Source organism: Bemisia tabaci, chromosome 4 (assembly GCF_918797505.1).
Source record: "Bemisia tabaci chromosome 4, PGI_BMITA_v3".
NCBI classification, from domain to species: Eukaryota; Metazoa; Arthropoda; class Insecta; order Hemiptera; family Aleyrodidae; genus Bemisia; species Bemisia tabaci.
The window spans coordinates 58,819,858-58,839,869 of NC_092796.1; the positions used below are offsets into that span (position 1 = coordinate 58,819,858).

Consider the following 20,012-nt stretch of genomic DNA (forward strand, 5'->3'; position numbering starts at 1 on the left):
AAATTACTATCGAAGAAATTCTTATCATTCTAGGAAATATACTTCGCCTGGCGTTAATCTATGCGTTGCGTCCGGGCAGCATGAAGCGAAGATTTGTCATCCACACTGCCCTCGCTGGCCGCTAGGTACCCTGGTACCTGGTGTGGGCGCGCGATCCATATGCGTAAGCGGTGGCCTGGTTCTTCGATTGTCAGAGGGAAAGGGGAACGGGTCAGGACGTTACGGGGAAAGGTTCAGGGCTGAAACCGTTCAGCACAGCGCCAGCGTCAGTCACGGGTGGGGAAGAGGCGGGGAGGGGACACTTCCCCTCGAGTTGAAATTAGAAAAAGGCAGAATCCTTCGAAGTTTTTATTACTGATAGTGAAAAGTAAGTTGCGTGAATCATATCTGGATATAGTTATCAAACAGCCGCACTCGTCTCTTGTTTAAGGCGATTACAGCTAAATGATGAACTTGAAAAACATTACCTATATGAAACTGGACTTAAAACATCGGAAATGTATGGATATTCAAGGCAAGAGGGGATTACTTATTTATTCTTAATAAGTACTCGTTTAATACTGAAAGTAAAACAGTGTTCACTTTGTAACTTAATGGAGGAGAGAGCACTTTTCATTTTATCGCAAAATGTCCGATATTGTCGGCCTTTCAGACGTTTGTATTTTAAAAAGGAAAAGCTGGATAAACTAGAGTTTTTAAACTTATTTTAAAAAGGAGAATTTAAGAAAGCTGGCATTTCTATTGTAAAATACGCGTGGAATTATCGTTACGATCTTGTGCAAGAATTTAATTATTAAGGCGGTACAGCACTGTAAATATTAAATGAAAATCTTTTTAGAATTAATTTTTAGGAAACTTTTGTAAGTATAAATGAAATCTTTTTAAAAATAATTTTAGAAACATTTGTAAGTATTGTACTTTTAAGAGAAATTTTAAAAAGTGTGTTTTTTTATTGAAAAAACTATTTGTATGAAAGGAGTTAAATATTTATAAATGGAAAATTTAAAGTATATAAACATATCCTCACCCAGACGGTGGTCCTTCCACCACGGGATTATAAGCCATCAGGAATTTGAATGTAGCCAATTTATTATTTAATAATTTTTTAATAAAGGTTGATTTATTATTATTATTTTTTTTTTTTTTTTTTTTTTTTTTTAGTAATCAGAAGAGGGACACTTCCGGCACAAGTCATTACTGACGGGCCACAGGCCAAAGTCAGTAACACATACTATCTTGCTTGAAAAAAAGGGTAAACGTTATTTTAAAGTTAAAATTTAAAAAAAAAAAAAAAAAAAAAAAAATAAAAAAAAAAAAGAAAAAAAAAATTTAAAAAAAATTAAATTTTAAGCGAAATCAAAAAAATTATTCGATATTAAGAAAACGACCTGACAATACTTGACGTGCTTATAACGACGGACTTCTGCATTGAATGAAGCAGGTAACTGTTTATTCCGAGGTCTCGAAGATGTTGAACTAAACTTTTTGGAACTATCCCGTTACTGACATTATCAGGGGCTTGATACAAACAATATTCAGGTTCCATAATCGCTTCATTTCTGCAGCTAAGGGCAGATATTTTACCATCTTTTCCTGATACTTCAGCTCCAAGTTATGATTATTAGGGATGCTAATATCAATGATGTAAGCGGGTGCGATCTCGCTTATCAACAAGCACTATGTCCGGTCTGTTTGCATGATGGTTTTATCGGTTAGGATCGGGTTATCCCAATAGAGCCGGAAGCGCTGATTCTCCAGGACCGTGGTGGCAATATTTGTAGTAGGGTTCAGCAGTATCACATAGTTCTCGATCGTTGGCCAGCGCTAGATGGTTATAATTTTAGCCATGTTGTTATGCCGCTCGGTATATTCCTTCCCTGCAAGCAATGCGCAACCAGATGTAATGTGATCTATTGTCTCGGATGCAGCATTACACTTCCTACACTTATCGCTCTCGATCTTCTCCTTCAGTATATATCTCTTGTAATTCCTGGTACTGATCACTTTGGTCTTGTATTGCGTGGAACAAATCCTTCCGTTTCTGGATACAGCTGCCCTTTCGATAACCACAGAAAGACTTTCCTTCACTATAACATGATCCTGCGCAAACTGGAATGATAAAAGCGTCCATGCAGCGGCTTGGAGGCCCATGCCCTCCAACTGGCCAGCAACTGGGTCTGAGGGTTGTTCTTCATTCAGATCGTGACAAGCGAGGCGCAAAGGCGTGTTAGGATTTATCTATGGCATTTACTGCAGCGTGCAAAGTGCTGTCGTTTCTACTGAGGAAGTAATTTCGCAGGTTACGGACTTGGCTGTGGCAGACCTCCTTCACATCAGGATACCTCTTCCCCCTGTTTGCGGGGGATGTGTATTCTCTCCTTCGCGGCTCTTGGGTGATGCTTATTCCACTTGGTCATCAAGGTTCTGATCTTTCCTATTAAGCCCCTCAAGCTCCGTGTCAGACCATGGGACAACGCCAAATGAGTACGCTAACGCAGGAATGGCGAAGGTGTTGATTGCCTTGGTCGTATGTTTTGAGTTTAGAGAGGTCTTAAGTATCGCACTCAGCCGATCAACGAAGGTGTTAACCAGGTGCTCTTTGACTCTCACCTTCTGGATGGAAGAGCTCTGCCACTTTCCAAGGTATTTATAAGCATCCTCCATTGTCAAGCTATTGATGACGTCACTCCAGAATTGGTCCACAAAACCATCCTCCCGCACTATAACGCCGTTTTCTATATGGAGCGTCGCGCATTTAGGTACTCCAAGCATCATGCCAATATCATCACTGACCTCTTCAATCACCTTGAAAAGTTGATGCAACTGGTCTCTTTGGGATGCATAGATCTTAATATCATCCATAGTAGGCTAGGTGGTTGATGACGTGGAGTACTTGTCTGTTCCGACGCAGAGGGATACCCTACCTTCATCTCTCGAATGCAATTTGAGAGGGGATTGAGGCCTAAACAGAACCACAATGCACTAAGACTGTTCACCTTGAAAAATACCTCGCAGGATGTGGATGACCTCAGTTTCCAATTCACTCGCCGATCCTTGTATTATGATTCTGGTGCGCCAAGATGCCAAAATGCTCTTCAGGAAATGAACAATGATCAGGATGGACTCGGTAGATATTTAAAACGTGAATTAGCCAGCTGTGCGGCATTGAATCAAAAGCTTTTTTGTAGTCGATGTAACCCACATGTAAGTTACGACGTTCCTTTACTGCCTGCTTGAGCACAACCGAATCAATTATTAACAGCTCTTTGCACCCGAAGCTTCCCTTGCGACACCCTTTCTGCTCTTCACACAAAATTTTCCACTTAGCTACATGTCTCCCAATTAATGGGTTACAATGGATGTGAGACTTTATAGAGCGTGGAGAGACATGTAATCGGTCTATACTCAGATGGGTCCTTCGAATCGCCTCCTTTATGTTTCGCAAACGTCACTCCTTCAGTCAGAAATATCGGCATTTTGTCAGGATGAGTAATAATATCTTGTGAATGCTTCTGTGAAAGCTGCGTATGCACACATGTTAACTTTTTCAGCCAGAAATTGTGGAACTTTGTCTGGTCCGGGAGCCTTCCAGTTATGAATATGCAATGTTGCTCTCCGCACATCTTCCTTAGTGATTTCAACCTCACCTTTCATGTGTAATGTGGGCATGACGCACTGTTTCTGCTTCAATCCAAGGAGCTGTGCTATTATGCTCCTTGGCCTCTGACCAGATGGATCGCCAAAATCGCGTTACGTCATCTTTACGATGGGATTTCTTCGGGAGCGTTTCTCACATCCACGCGGCGTTTCCCATCCTTCGATAGAAGGCTCTCTCTCATTACGCTGAAACAGAGCAATTATCTAAATGGCGCGTGTATGATTTTTTATATCTTCTGAGTCGGGCAGCTTGAACTTTTAACTTCTGCTTCAGTGTATCAAGATGGGTTAAAAGGTTTTCCTCATTCACCATGGGCCATCTTCGCCCTTAACCTCTTTGAGGTATTCCCTTGACACACTGGGTGACTCTCCCAATCTCCTGCCTTAGGTTGGCCACTTTCCTTTCAATCCTAAGTTGCCATCTTGGTGCATTCAGTTTGATTCCCCTACGCCCATGATTTGTGGGGCCTTTGACGGCTTGTGTTATCGCCTGAGCTGCACAATAGATGATGCAATGAACTTCCTCTAACGTTGATTCTTCACGAATGTGTGCTGGTATAATTCGGTTCATCCTCTCAATACACGCGAACAACTTAGGAGTGTAAGGAAGTTTTGGCAGTGACTGTCTAAGATTTGGACTGACTCCTTGCCATTTGATCATTTCAGCAATAAATGCAACCTCTAGCGTATCAGCTTTGATAACGTTCTCGTCAGCAGTATCAGTTGCACACTCATCATGCTCCGCATGTACGATGCCTTCATCAGTGTGTAATCCCGGGTACAATGTCTCGCTGTTCCACCGGACCGTCTGTGCAAGAAACTGACGCGGGATCAGCCTCTAGTACGTTTTTCTTCGTCTTCACATTCACCGCGAGAAATTTCAAGTTGGACTTCATCTTTGATATTCTGCAGATCATCAGCAGACATTTTACAAGACTTCAGTATCACTCGCTTTTGGTCCATTAGGCGCTGCTCTGAGACATTTTTGCAGTCAGGGAATCTATCAAGAAAAAGTTTCCGCATTTCCGCCCGGTATCCAGGAATCGTTTCCATTTTAGACGCGAGGTAATAAACAACGCATGACGTGTTGATTCATGCTTAGAGTCCAAGCCATGCGTTTGCCTGAGTTTCCCTGCTTTAGTGGTCGTCGGCTGACTAGTCGACGAAACACTTGGAGCAGGGTTGGTATTGTTGGTTGGCCGTCGTGCCATACACTGGGACGATCCACGACCATCTTCGTTCCCAGCGTGGGGACTATTATGCGCGCCATGTTCCCCAACCTTGACGCGACCGAGGCTCTTCTTTTATCGTCTTGTGCAAGAAGATCACTGACTGGGGGCTGCAAACCCCCAACCAGGGATGCGCAGCTGGTTTTTCAAGTTGGGACAAGCACAACTCTACTTCCTCGGACCGCCCCTGGCGATGTTTTGGCCACGAGGATGCCCAGCCACTTGCTCGGGTACCGCGGGGTCGCCAGCCCTCGAAAGGGCCTCCCGTACGACATTGAGGTCGCCCCTGAGGTATTATTATTATTATTATTTGTATGATTGAAATTTTATCCAATCAATTTTTAATTAATTTCATTCATAAAATCCATAAAAATAAGTATATTTTAAACGTGTCGTATCCTTAAGATGATTCAACGGACGCAATTTTTAGTGCCAGAACGACGTGCGATACATCGAATCGATTTGTTCTGAAATTTCAGCTACCTGTCATTTTTTTCGAATTTTGAGATCGTTCTTCTTTTGTCATGAGTCTGAAGAATTCATATTCCAAATTTGACAAACAAATTCAACGTAATAAAGGCGTGGTTTTTTTAGAGGAAAAATATGGCATTCGATACTGACACCGAAACTGCACTCGAATTCGATATTTTTCCTCTAAAAATACCGCGCCTTTGTGAAGTTGAATTTCTTTGCGAAATTCGGTACATGAATTCTTCAGTCTCATGAAAAGAGAAGTGAGATTTTAAAATTCGCAAGAAATGACTAGCCCATGTAGCAGAACTGAAATCTTGATTGGTGATAAATTGCCCATTTATGACCCATTTATTGGAAACCAATAATATTGCCACAAAATGGACATATTTTAGGAATTTAATTGCCATTCAATTGCAATTTAATTTGTGTTAATCTTATTATCATATGATATTGCTGATTTGTTGCTATTACTTGTACGATGATATGGCAAACCGATTTGCGATGAAACTTCATCTACATTCATCAAACAGGGCTGATCTAGGCTGAGCCCCTGCGTGACATAATTTAGGAGTAAATTTGAGGTTTGAGGAAAATTTAGGTGCAATTTTTTTTACCTTCAATAATTTAAGTTAATTCGGATCTCCGTAAAATTTCATCTCGCAATGTTCTAGCATGTTACAAAAAATAAACCCTCGTCTGGTGATGAAAAAGACAATAATCCGACAACCACGGACGGCGCCTCGCAGCGGTGAGGTGGAGGGTGGAGGGGGATTGTGCACATGCGCATGCGCCGCGCCACATACCGGCACCTGCAACGGTCTGATCCATCCAAGATGGCGAATTTCACTCTCTCGACTTACGAAGCAACAGCCTCGCGGTACATCCAGTAGTAGTGAACAATTTAGGTGATCGGAAGTTTTTGATTAGAGATTATGGAAGAGTTTTGAAACTGTTGAATGTAAATTCTGAAATGAAGTCGTGATACGTGTCGTGTTAGTTCTAATTGAGGTTTATATCGAAAGTTATTTGTGTCCCGTTCCTGTTTTATCCCACGTCATCGTGAAGGCACTCTAAGTCATGGCATCTTCCTCATCTTCGAACATTCTGAACAAGGTTAGTATGAGTGAGCTAAAATCTTTCTCTTTCAACCCAATCAAGTTAATACTGGATTGCACCATTACGCCGCCTACTCCTTCAAACTTCACTTTACCGCTGGTTTTTCTTGGAGTCAAATAAAATTATGTCTCGGTAAATCACCCAACTCTTCCCTGCTCGTGGCAGAACATCGAACAATCCATCCTGGGAGTTGGTGTTGTTTATGTTGTAATTCTAACGAATAATTCCAAAAATGGTCAAATGAAACGCACGGTTTACTTGGTGATGCCACTGCAAAGGATCATCACTCTGTTTTCAGTGATAAATGCTTCGGAAGGAAGCTGAACAAGCCACAATATCAGGCACTGAGAATACCTTACCGATGAGACTCCTACGAACCATTACTATTGTCTAACAGTAGTTTGTCTGAAGTGGATTCCAGGCGTTGCAACTCAGTTTGATGGGATTTTGTTAAATTTCAATAGTCTAATTTAGTGGCTGCGTCATTTGATATAATATCGAACCCTTGGCTCAAGTGTGAGCGAACTCGAAACTTGTTTCTGATTCACGCCCTTTGCGCCATGACGATAAAATGCATCCAAGTGGTCATTACAATCTAACTTTCTCGTGTTTAATGAGTCTTTAATTGATTTATGACCAGTCAATGACTAAATTCTAATAATCTTCACATTCCATCACACATGTCCTGATCTAAAGGGATTTTTCCGTTGGCGATAACACTTTCTTCTCAGGAGAGAAACTGGAGCATTTTTTGAATTATATTAATGGAAGTATAAGACATTTCTTAATACTAACATGTTAAACGTTAACTTCACTCATGGTGCAAGTTTTGTTTTGTCATTAAGTACCTACGATATTTTTTTTTTTTTTTTTTTTTTTTTTAAGTGCTAGATGTTTAATCTAATGCTCAAACAAAAGTTAAAATGTTTACCTTTTGTAAGTATTACAGGATCCTCTTTGTGTTTACAGTGTCTATTGGTATAATCTCTGATACTTGGGTAATATTTAGATCTCACCTAACCTGGCACAAGCAGAAATAAATTTCCCTATGATATTTGAATCAGCAAGCTAAAATTCTAACTGCGAGCTAAAACAAACCGTGTAGATGTCCTAAGATTTTTGCAAGGACAAATACGACTGTTCCTTAATTTTGTTCTTTTATTTCAGTCTTCTCATCACACCTAACATGTCAGACTCGTCAGACAGTAGTCAATCGGGGGGCAACCGCCATCAAGGCCTCAAACATCTAACGCGTTCGGGGAAATGGAAACGCCTTCGACGACAGTCTGACCAACAAGATAGCTCACTCAACATGACTGCGGAGTCAACCAAGTCGGATTTTTCCACGACAACATCCGATGCTACATCGCACAATTTCTCTGGAATAAGGCAACAGTCGAGTGATTCCCCAGAGCCTGCTCCTGAATCACCTTCTGAACATTCATTCTTTGCTTCCTCTCCTGTTGGTGATGTTCCCATGCCACCAATGCCCAATCTTCCTCCTAGTCCTCCCATCCTCATTCCAGGTGATATTAATCCCCCACACCCTTTTGGTAACGATGATGAGAGTGGTGCTGATGATGATAACAATGTCGACGATGATATCAATTTTGACGATGATAACAATGTTGACGATGATTTAGTCAATGATGATGATAGTAATGTTAGCGATGATAGTTTTGGTGAGATTGTTGATGATGTAATTTTTGATTCAGATCAAGATAATGAAGTTGACGATGATGTTGAAGAAGTTGAATTTGATGCTGTTAAAATGCTTGAAGAGAGGTTACGTGTTTGGGCTTTAGAGCAGAATGTTACACACAAAGCTTTAAGCAAACTTTGTAAGTTGTTAAGAAGTGTCCATCCTGAATGTTATAGTAGGCTCCATGTTGATGCTCGGACGATCTTAAGAACCCCTGTTGAAAAATTGGACCCCATCCCAGTCCATCCAGGACATTCATTCAAAGTTGGGCTTAAGAATCAACTTGAGCTAGTCGCGCCATTGCTTCCAATTTTTATCACAGAGCTCTTTGCATTGTTCGGCATGGATGGGCTGAATGTCTCTGAGAGTCCTCCCTCTGAGACATGGCCCATCATGGTAACGTTCCCAGGAGTGAAAGAGGTGCTAAATAGGGTGTTTCCAATTTTGGTGTACTATGGGTCTAGTAAACCAGCTAGTTGTGAAGCCTTCCTGCGTCCTTTTGTCGATGAGCTGCTAGAGATTTTAGAAAATGGATTTGTTTACGGTGAACGCACCATCAGATTCAAAACAATTGCATTTTGTTGTGATGCCCCTGCGAAAGCATTTATACTAGGAATAATGGGACACAGTGGCTATGGGTCGTGTACTCGTTGCATTGTTGATGGTAATCATGTTATGGGCCATAGAGTTTTCTTGGAATTTGACTGTCAAGCCAGAACTAACATTGGTTTTCGAACAAGAGAATATCCTGCCTTTCATCATGGTCCAACTCCTTTGGAGGAAATTGAGTCTTTGGACATGACTTTGGATATTGTATTAGATGTTATGCATCTAATTTTCATTGGTGTACAGAAATCATTACTGACCACTTGGAATAGTGGGGGTGTAGGTCTCATGTTGTCTCCCATGCTACGAGGGAGACTTTCGGATACTTTGATTTCGTTGCGGCGTCATGTGCCTAGCGACTTCCCTCGGAAACCTCGGCATTTAAAGTCTGCCGCCAATTGGAAAGCGACTGAATCTAGGTTATTCCTCCTTTACTTGGGCCCTGTTGTGCTAAAGGATATTTTATCTCCTGAGAAATACAATCACTTTTTATCGCTGCATATAGCATGTATAATTTTGTTCAATCCTTCTTGGTGCTGTCAAGAAGAAGGGCGGCAGTACGCACGTCAGCTGTTGCACCATTTTGTGAATGAAACCAGAGTACTGTATGGAGACCATCTTATTGCCCACAATTTCCACAATCTTTTGCATGTGGTCGATGACGCTGATCGATTTTTCTCCAAATGCCCAAATTTTACGCTTCAAATGATCTCTGCTTTTGTGTTTGAAAATTACTTGCGGCTGTTGAAGAAGTTACTCCGAGGGCCCACCAAGAAACTGCAACAACTGGCTAGACGTTTAGGTGAACTATGTTCCCCCAAGTATTGTAAAATGTACAGACCATCCTCACAGCAGGTTCTGCAATTGCAGAAGCAGCATCACGATGGCCCACTCCTTCTTGCATGTCAGGGTCCCCAGTACAAAAAAATCAAAATTCCTGATAAATTTGAACTTTCGGCAGACTCAGTAGCTGACTGTTACTGTGTTTTAAATACTGGTACTGTTGTCATGGTTGAGAATATCGCCTTTTGTCGAGTTTCTGGAGAAGAAGTGATTATTGGCAAAGAAGTTCTGCAAGGAAATGATAGCATTTACCCTCACCATTTTTTGAGCAGCAAATCATTGGGAATTTTTGAATTTACGAGGCTCAATAGGCGTAGACAGTTTTGGCCTGTCTCCAGAATCACTCAGAAGTGCATGGTCTTGCCTAGTGGGGATAGCTTCATTGTTTTCCCTCTACTCCATACACATACCCCTACTTAAACTTGTTCTCCGCTGCTATGGAAGCTGAATAATGTATTCAGGAACTAAGGAAGAAATGATTTTACCTATTTCCTTGTACCTATCTAATGTTGTTTTTCTTACCGTGTTTCCTTCCATTATTCATTTTGTTTTATTTACCCTTCTCCACTCGCTGTTGCTCTTATTTTTTGAGCTTTCGTCGGTGCAAAAGTAAGCAATCTTTCTTGAAAAATAAATCACTTCCAAATAAAACAATTTTTCTACATTGTTTTAATTGGAAGCAATTCATTTTTTTAAGTATTATACATAATATTATATAATACTACGAAAAATCGTATGATATAATATTATGAATTTTTTTTATTATTAAATTGAATTGATTTACCTAATTAGTCAATGCTGATTCTTTCATCTCTCTACGTTAAATCATGGTCACATTCAAGTGGAACTTCTGATAAACAAGTAAATAGTGAAGGGCTCATTCATTTTTTAAGTCCACACCCTTAAGTTTTTTTAAAATGATAAACACTAAACTATGGTTGGTCTTTGGTACCTAAAAGGAAATAAATCCATGTGAAATATTTTTTCTTCGCGTGGTATCTTCCGTATGCTTGAAATGGTTTTTTACATGTTTGGGTTTTTCTTTCTTGTGTGTCATTTTTTCACCCGTTTGAGAGAATTTTTTATTTGTTTGGTGAAATTCGAGGTGCACTACGATAATATTTTAAATATACTTTTCAAAGTACCTATACTTTCTACTTTCCTTACCGGCGACAAAATAATATTAGCAAAGAATCGATTGCTCGAACGATTCTAGGTGGCAGTAGCCACCCCAACCCAATCCTGAAAAACTCCATCTAAAAAATTGACAAAAAAAAAAAAAAAAAAAAATTAAAATAAATCAAATGATAGGCCAAATCTTAGCCTGCAATTTAGTAGTTTGGCAACAGTTGCTGGTCTAAGAAAGAAAACCAAGTGAAGTAATATTTTACAGACTGGGAGAAAATTCCCACATACGTATGCGAAGAAAATCTCACAGGGGGAATAAATATTTCACATAGATTTTTTCTCTTTCAGGCACAAATAACTAACCATACGAAACTCACACGCAATAATCCTTGGCAGGAAATAGCACGAGAGTTGTAGAGAGAACATACTGTCCATTGCATTTTCCTGTATTATCAAGAATGCAGGAAGCTCTTAAATAAGCCTTCAAAGATAAATTATAATTTGCCTTTGCTGAAATCAGATGTTTTGCTATAATTGCTTCTATAGGTAAAACAACGTGTTTAACTCTTTCCTCCTCCAAAAGTTGTACGTTTTCTTTCGGAAAGGTAGCGTAGCGCGCCTGAATGACTACCATCGCCAAAAACAGCGCGTTTAAAGTTCCCGTCCCCAAACACAGCGCGCTTAAATTACTTGCAGCATGAAATTCAGCCGAATTCCTCATCGCATTTGCGCTTTATAAATAAGTTGTCTGCAAAACCAATCGAGATGAGTGAAAAAAAGCACTCCTTAATTCTTACTCGAGCGGCAACGTGATCATGATCGCAAGATCGAGGACATTCTGCACCCCTGTGTAAAATAACTATACTTACTTCTCGTTGCAGGGTCCTAAGCCACTGTGGTGCATCGTGAAATTAATGGACACCGGGGAATTAGATGTGCTTCCCAACAACTGGATCTTAGTCGGAGAGGGGAAATCGTACTACCCAGTCGGAAATCGTACCCTCGTGAACAAATTTGCAAAAACCTGCGAAGACCCACATGTAAACCGAAATCTTGAACTCGGAGGTGTTGAATGGGACCTGGTTGAAATCGAAATCCTTAAGGAAGATATAGGTAAGAAGTAGTTTTGAAATAATTACTCCTCAAAAGTAGGGCACATAATTAAGGGAAGGAAAACAGTGAGCTAATACAAAATGTCAAGTTGTTAAATAGTCATTGAAAAGGTGGAAAAGTCGGAAAATTTCGCCTGACCGTGAAACGATGGAGAAAAGTCAAATAATTTCACCCTAGAATTCTTACTTTGGTCGAGTGTGAAGTAATTAAGTTTGTAATTTTCCAAGACTGAGTGCCTTAAAAATCTTGATATGAAACATTTTTATGAGACATCTTACTTAAAAAGCATTGTAAATTCCGGGTATTTTATGTTCACCCAGATAAGCCATAGCACAGTCAGGTTATTTTGCAATGTATTAAACTTGCCACTTTGTGATACCTGTTTTTGGCTAAAAGCAACAACAACAACAAAACTTATTTCACCTGGCTGTATGTTGGAACCTTTTGGTTGAACTAGAAGGGTGTATTGAGGAGAAGTATTATCTTGAGTCTGGTCTGGTTAACCCAATTTTTTTTCTACTAAAAGACTTATTTTTGTGTTAGTCATCAAGTAACTCTTCATTTCAAGCAAATTATGCGAATTTTGAGTTTTCCTCTCACTTTCATTTTAAATTAATTTTTTTGTTTTTTTTTTTGTTTGTTCTTCTTGGTAGATGACTTCACGAAAGCCATGAAGGATGCAATCAGGGCGACTCAAGGAAAAAGACCTTCAGCTGAATCCGAAAAAGATGTAGGGAGAGGGAAGAGGCTAAAGAAAGTGAAAAAACTTTTCTCTTCTGAATCAGATCGGGAAAGTTCATCAGCTGAAGGTAGAAAGGAACCCATAAGCAGCAAAAGACTGAAAAAAGTACAAAAACTCACTTCCTCCGAATCGGAAGATTGCGAAAGCTTATTAACTGAAGGTAAAATGCAACACAAGCAGCCGACAAGCAGCAAGAAAATGCAGAAACCTATACCGCCCATTAAACCTTCCTCCGTACCGACTATTCCTACATGTTTTTTAGCCCCCAAGCATAAGAAACCAGAATCTGCTCCCAAAAGTCCAGAAGTACCTCAATCTTTCGAGGAAAGTACATCCATCCAATCGACCGAGGAAAGTACACCGAAGAGACCGTCATCATCCAAATCTAGGAAATGTAGACAAAGGCAAAAAAAACATAAATGTGCCGTTTTGAATCCCATCACAATTGAAGAATTGGCTCATGCGCAATGCATGCTGTCAAGTAAGTCTCATGAATATTTTTAGAATTTTTTCTTGATCTGTGAGCAATAGCATTTGCTCAATTTTAAATGAAATTTGCTATTATTTATTAGTCCAAAAATTTTGAATTTTCAGAGTTCTTGCATTGTTCACATAGCTGTAGTTTGAGTCAAAGTCGTTGTACAGAAGTCATACCTGTCCCCACAGAAAGCTTCTTTTGTATTCTTTCCTGTCATCCACTACTGATACATTTTTGGACCTAAAGTCATTCTGACCACATTTTCATTTCAAACGGTTTAGACCTGTGATCCGAAACGATAAAAATTGGTATTTTTCTTTTAATCATCAATTCAAGAAAGTTTTCACGAAAAGTTTGCTGTTTGAGGATGCACTGATCATCACATTATTGAATTTTTATATTCTTCAGTTTGAAACAAAACATTTTTACACTTCAGCATGACGTATCCTCTATGCATTCTATGCATCATTTAAAATAAATTTCATACCAGGGTTCCAGTTATCGAGCGTATCTTTTATGTGTAAAATAATTATGATTACAGGAGAGTTCCAAAAACTCAAAGAAATGTTGCAGAAATCCATGAGCGAAATCATGGATCGGCTGGATGAGCTGCTTCGAAACAGTCAGGAGACTTCTCAATCAGATGATGATGAAAGTAAAGCAAAAATTCAGGAATTACTGAAGGATGCGCCCTTCAAAACAAAAGAAGCCTTCAACAGCTTTGACAAAACCTTATCTGAAACCAGTGATCTCGTGGCTGGGTTGGTAAGTGTTTTGGTCAGTCTTCTGTCAATCAAATTTTTAAATGCTTGGAGGGGATCTGAAGTATTTGGATATGTTTTAGGCTAATAGTCAAAGTAGGCATTTGGTCAAACTTTTGAGAATAACAAAGTTTTAACATAAAAGTTACAAAAAATTCTCAATGTTTTAATGTTCTGAACAAATATCTCCTTCATGTTGAGATTTTTCATGGAACTGTATCATTTAATCGATTCCTGTTAAATTTTCGAATTTAAAATTGTAAATATTTCGTATTTTATGCGATATCATTGTTCATATTCGGTATAGACATTTCTTAAACGGTTCCCGAAATTGTTTAGAATGCAGCTGAGAATCCTTGTTTGCATTAAATTGAACCATCATTATTAACCGCATTGAACTGGCAAAATTCAGTTAAAGATTTTTAATTTCAATATGATTGAGAATACTTGCTCAGGCGTTTCACAAAATGCCTGATTTAACATTTGGTCTACGACAAATGTAAGTCCCTTTAAATCCCCCCTTTTTTTCTTTTTTAAATTTAATTTTTTTATCATTTGGATGGGTCATGATTAAAGCTTCTTGACACGGCTCTGGTTTTAAAAATACCAAACCTGAGCCGTGTCAAGAAGCAAGACGATCCAGGTATATCAGAGTGCAATTATGTACAAGAAAGGCAGACCTTCATTAATATGTGTCCAAAACCGATAAATGCGCACACATGTTTGCAATGTTACGAACTTCCTGTCATAATTTATGTTTTCATAGAGAAACCTTTCCTTCAAACTTCCACGATTTTTCTTTATTATAAGCAAATTAAACTGTAGAAATTATTACAGTTGTACATTCTTATTTATCGTGAAAAACTTTATGAATTTAAGCTTAAGAATCCATCCTCAGAAATTACAGTCACCTCTGCCTTTAAGCTTGAAGAATTCGCCCTATCGACTTCTGCAGAATATGTTGTAAAGCAGTGTCTCATTCGCATAATTTTGCTATTGCAAGTACACATACATAAAGTCGCGATTATAGCGCCGCCTCGCGCTCTGCGACGCCCAATCGCCATTGCCCCCTATCCTCCCAGAGATCATCAGGCAATTGGCACCTTCTGATCTCCTCCTCCACCCCTTGTCGCCAACCTTTCACAGGACGTCCACGCCGTCGCCTTCCGGGAGGAACCCAATCGAAGACCTGCTTGGGCAACCGATCATCTGCCATCCTTCGCACATGTCCATACCAGACCAACTGCTTGGACCTGATATCGTGCACGATGTCCTTTTCCACACCCATTATCTCGCGTACCCTTTCATTGCGGATACGCTCTCTTCTCGATATCCCAGCAGACCTTCGCCAAAAGTCCATCTCGGTTGCCCTAAGCATGTCTTCAGTTCTTTTCTTAAGTTGCCAGACCTCACTCCCGTAAGTTACGATACTCTTCACGATGACGTTGTAAATTTTCCTTTTGGTCTCCTTGGAGATACTCTGGTCCCAGAGAACCCCATTTAGCATCGCGATAGCTTTCCTGCCTTGCACATTCCGATCTTTAATGGCCCGATCCAAATTTCCGTCCTTAGTTAACCAAACTCCGAGATATTTATACTCTTCACAGTCCAGGATCTTCCGGCCATCCTCCAGTTCAATGCTTTGCTGATCACCACCGATAACCAACTTCTCCGTCTTAACCACATTTACTTCCATTCCCCACTTTCGGTATACTTCCACTAGCTTCCGCGTCATGTAATTCGCATCTTCTTCGTCCTGAGCTATTACCACCTGATCATCAGCAAAGCACAGAGTATAAAGGGTGCCATCTTCACGTAGCGGGACGCCCATTCCCGAACAGCATCTTTTCCATTCCTTTAAAACTTCTTCCAGGTACACTTTAAATAAGGTTGGCGACAAACAACACCCTTGTTTCAGTCCTTTAGTAATTAAAAACCCCAACGATAACTCCCCATGCGATTTAACCCTAGAGAAAGCCCCACCATAAAATTCCTTAATAGCACTAATTAGTCCCCCACTAAAACCCCTTTTGTTCAAGGCTTCCCAAAGTTTCATCAATGGCACACTATCGTAAGCTTTCTGGAGATCCACAAACACTAGATGTAATTCCTGGCCAACTCCCTTCTTTTTCTCTATGACGTGGATGATGGTAAATAAGTGATCAATCGTTGACCGACCGGCTCTGAAACCTGCTTGCTCTTCCGCTTCATGTTCTTTCCACTCCTCTTCAATTTTTGCTTTCAAGATTTTTCCATACACTTTGCTCAGGGTACCTGCAACCGACAGTCCTCTATAGTTATCACACTCATCTTTTCTACCCTTCTTCTTGTATATAGGTGACACCCAAGACTCTTTCCATTCTGTCGGTACCTTTCCACCGTCCAAGCAATCTTGCATCAGGTATCTCAACCGTTGAAACAGCTTGCAGGTTCCACACTTGATCAACTCAGCAGGGATATTTCCCGGACCTGGAGCTTTATCGTTCTTCAGCTCTCGTACGGCCTTTACCACGTCCTCCATATGGATCTCCAAGTTATGATTATCGTTAGTATACTCCAAGCTTACGCCTCCATCTTGAAATTCAGGTCGCCTTTCTGTCAGTAAATTTTTAAAATACCCCTCCAGTTTATCAATGGATATCGGAGATATTAAGTCACGCTTCATGTCCATTCGCAGCCCTTTCAGCAACTTCCAGCTCTCAGTGCTTTTCCTTCCTCCTATGTACGTGTCTATTTTGTTACAGCTCCTCTCCCAAGATTCGTTCTTTTTCTTGGTTATGAGCCTTCGTACCTGCGTCTGAGCTTTTTTATACGCCTCTTTGTCTTCTGTTTTTTTAGAGGAAAGGAACTGATGATATTTTTTCCGTTTCTCCTGAATCTCCTTCTCAATTTCTTCGTCCCACCAGTAAGGTTTTTCGCTAACTTTCCTATCATCAGCGACACCAAGAGCTTCCATTGCTGCCGAGTGAATGCAATCCTTCAGGAACTGATACTGCTGTTCGGTATCACCGTCCCTTGATTCGCCCAACTTCTCATCCAAGCGCTTTCCATATAAAGCCCTTACACTTGGATGCTGCAAGCTGTCAATGTTATAGTTTACAAGCTTGACACGATCTTTTTGTTGGTGAACTTCTTCCTGTGCTTGCCTGGTCTCCTGGCTCCCTTTCACTGGGAAAGCTATTTTCGCCCCGAGGAAATAATGATCACTGCCGCAGGAAAGACCTCTCCACACTCTAACTTGCTGAATCTTCATTCCCGTGTCTTGTCTGACAACCACATAATCAATGATTGATTTCAATCCGCGAGTAGACTGAACCCAAGTAAATTTATGGATATCCTTGTGTTGGTAGAACCCATTGAGCACCTTCATGTCCATTGAGATCTCCCAACACAATGATTTCCCTCCTGGATCCAATCTTACCAATTTCCTCGTTCAATTCTTCGAAAAATTGGTCCTTCACTGCGACAGTGGAATCATCGTTGACTCCATACACTCCCAAAATGGTGATTTTATGGCCAAACACTGTCATATTCATCTTTATCATTCGGGGGTTAACAGCTTCCCATGTAGTGATGCACTTCCGTAGGCTCTTGCGAATAAGAATTGCAACACCCTGTTGAGCTCGCTGATCTTTTTCCACGCCACTATAAAACAAATCGTATTCCTTTACACTTACAGAGCCTTGTCCTTTCTTCTTCGTTTCTGTTAATACCGTGACATCAAATCCGCGACTCCCTATCTCCGATACCACTTGCGTCATTTTCGTAGAAATTCCTTGTACGTTCCATGTTCCAAAAACCATCATCCGTTTACGTAATTTTTTCCGATAAATCCGTTTATTTCCATTTGTACCGAGGCAATTGTTATTGGGTCTTTTAACAGTATTCCTTTTTCCGAGTATCGGGGAGTTAGCCCGATGACTCAACCCCCAACCTGGAGGACCGGGGTTTGATTTCGGAGTTTCCTCTCCTAGACAGGTTGCTTCCACTACAGCTGAGAGCCCTGTCTGCCCTTCCAATGGGTGGTTCATACGCCTTGAAGCCGGTGACCATCTCCACTACCCCATGAGGCAGGGGTTACCAGCTGGGGTCCGCAGGATTGCTAAACCTGTGACATCAGTCCCCCATACGGCTATTGCAAGTCCCTTCTCTATAATCATGTCATTAGACTCCTCATCAACTTTAGGTAGAATGAAGTTTCATGAAATTTTTTATTACGCAAACACCAATGCTTTGTTTCTTTTGTACATACCCCAGGTTCTACACTTCAATAATATTATTCAAAGCCAGAACAAATTGTCCCATGCTGCCAGGACTATCGTTCGGCAAGTTCTTAGTGAAGAGCTGCAGAAGGAGTCTTCGTGGATGGGGCTAACTTCCGACAAAGAGGGAGAGCTGAAACTTGGATTTGGCAGATCAGTATTCTGCAATTCAGTGCTAATGAGTAAGTTCGCATTATTATTAATTCTCTCATAATCCTCCTATGATTTCACTTTCAGAAGGCTTCTTAAATTTAGAAATCAATGCATCTGAAATGTTAATTTTTAGTTACTGAGTTCCCAAAGGTGTATACAGTCAAAATGTATAAAATCGCACTCATCGGTCAACAATCGCTCGCTCCTTGAATCACAAGGAACCCGTTACACTGCGTTACGTGGGAAATAAAATAGCCCTGATTCCAAGACAAGCTTTGACTCGAGAGATCTATTTTTGCAGGTTGGTTTAATGTCACTCTCGTAATCATTTTTGAACATGTTCCCTCACAATTGGTTTTTTTTTTTTTTTTTTTTCTATTTTAAAATTTGTTTTTGTATTTTCAGAAACATTGAAAAGATCGAAGAAATGGAAAAATGACAACATCGAAACGCTTGTCAAAGACACCATCTCAAACATGCTAACAATGTCGCAGTCTCTGAAGAAAAAGCCAAGTGCGGCCAAAGCAAAACCCAAATAGTGTCACCCTGCTCTCAGTCGTCAGTCGCTGCTCTGTGATTATTTATAGATAGGCATTTTTTTAGATGGCCTTTTTTCTCTTTTTCTGCATTTTCCTCCTTTTTATTAGTATTTTTGTCAATGAACAGCTCTTTCGCTTTTCTCTTTATCTTTTTATTTGTATTTGTTCAAATTAACAGACCTATTGCTGCTGTTTAATTCGCAGCTCCCTTTCACTATTCTCTAATGGAGATGTTGCATGTGTGAGGGATTTGCAATTTGACTGTTGTTTCCTACGTAAAAGTTTGCGAGAAGCACGATGGTGCCACTGGTTTTCTCTGAAATGGATGTTTCAGGAGAAAAAGCTCTCAAAGTGAGGCCAAAATGGAGGGGATATCCCGCCCTACCCTGAGAGTCCACCTCTCCATCAAAACGAAGTCTCCATGCAAAGATAGGGAGCAAATACATTGACAGGGCTGCCACTTCATTTGGGGACTCCAAAACTGAAAACACGGCAACCCTGCTAATGTATTTGCTCCCTATCTCTGCATGGAGAGTTAGTTTTGATGTAGAGGTGGACTCTCAGGGTAGGGCGGGATATCCCCTCCATTTTGGCCTCACTTTGAGAGCTTTTTTTGAGCTTGGGAGATGATTTCAGAGAAAACCAGTGGCGCCATCGTGTTTCTCGGTTTCTCGCGAACTTTTATGTAAGAATCAATGGTCAAATCGCAAATCCCTCACACATGCAACATCTCCATTAACAGCCCTATCGCTGCTCTAATTAATTATAGTGAAGCATTTTCGGTCATTTGTTCCTCTTTATTTAAATTTATCTTCTTTTTATTTGTTTTTGTTCAAATTAACAGACTTACTGCTGCTGTCTAATTCGCAGCTCCCTTTCGCTATTCGCCAATCAGCAGCCCTACAGCTGCTCTTTATTTAAGCAGCCCAATAGCTGCTCTCTAATTACCTGCTCTCCAATCAATAATTGTGGAGCATTCTTGGCCCCTTTTTTCTATTTTTCTAAATTTATCTTCTTCTAGTTTTTTCAATAATGGTTAGACATTTTTAACCACTTTTTTCTATGAATCTGTCACTTTGATTGTTACCATTTGTTGTATGTAATATTATAATTCATCGTAATATTATAATATACTGAATTTTTTTAAAAAAAAAAAAAATAACGTTTTTACTTTACCTACTACGACCATATCATTTTCATGAAATTATT

At 40.2% G+C, this 20,012-nt stretch overlaps 2 protein-coding genes across 5 annotated transcripts in view; one reads left to right on the top strand and one right to left on the bottom strand.

Moving 5' to 3' along the window:
* Window positions 1-20,012, bottom strand: part of mAChR-B (muscarinic acetylcholine receptor) — a 210,965-nt gene that overhangs the window by 67,013 nt on the left and 123,940 nt on the right. The gene's annotated exons all lie outside the window — the stretch shown is intronic.
* On the top strand, window positions 5,677-19,120 carry LOC140224545 (uncharacterized). Of its 3 annotated transcripts, none has more exons than XM_072300166.1 (6): window positions 5,683-6,473; window positions 11,637-11,868; window positions 12,522-13,091; window positions 13,630-13,853; window positions 18,107-18,293; window positions 18,670-19,120. In XM_072300166.1, the coding sequence occupies exons 1-6, from the start codon at window positions 6,438-6,440 to the stop codon at window positions 18,801-18,803; spliced, it is 1,383 nt and encodes a 460-aa protein (XP_072156267.1). In that variant the 5' UTR covers window positions 5,683-6,437; the 3' UTR covers window positions 18,804-19,120. The 3 variants fall into 3 exon arrangements, with proteins under 3 accessions (XP_072156266.1, XP_072156267.1, XP_072156268.1); XM_072300167.1 differs by lacking the exon at window positions 5,683-6,473 and adding an exon at window positions 10,047-10,236; XM_072300165.1 differs by lacking the exons at window positions 11,637-11,868; window positions 12,522-13,091; window positions 13,630-13,853; window positions 18,107-18,293; window positions 18,670-19,120 and adding an exon at window positions 7,644-10,236 and having other exon boundaries at window positions 5,677-6,473.

Excerpts from the sequence above, each read along its gene's own strand:
- LOC140224545 (XM_072300165.1), top strand. The coding sequence starts at position 7,663 with ATGTCAGACTCGTCAGACAGTAGTCAATCGGGGGGCAACCGCCATCAA.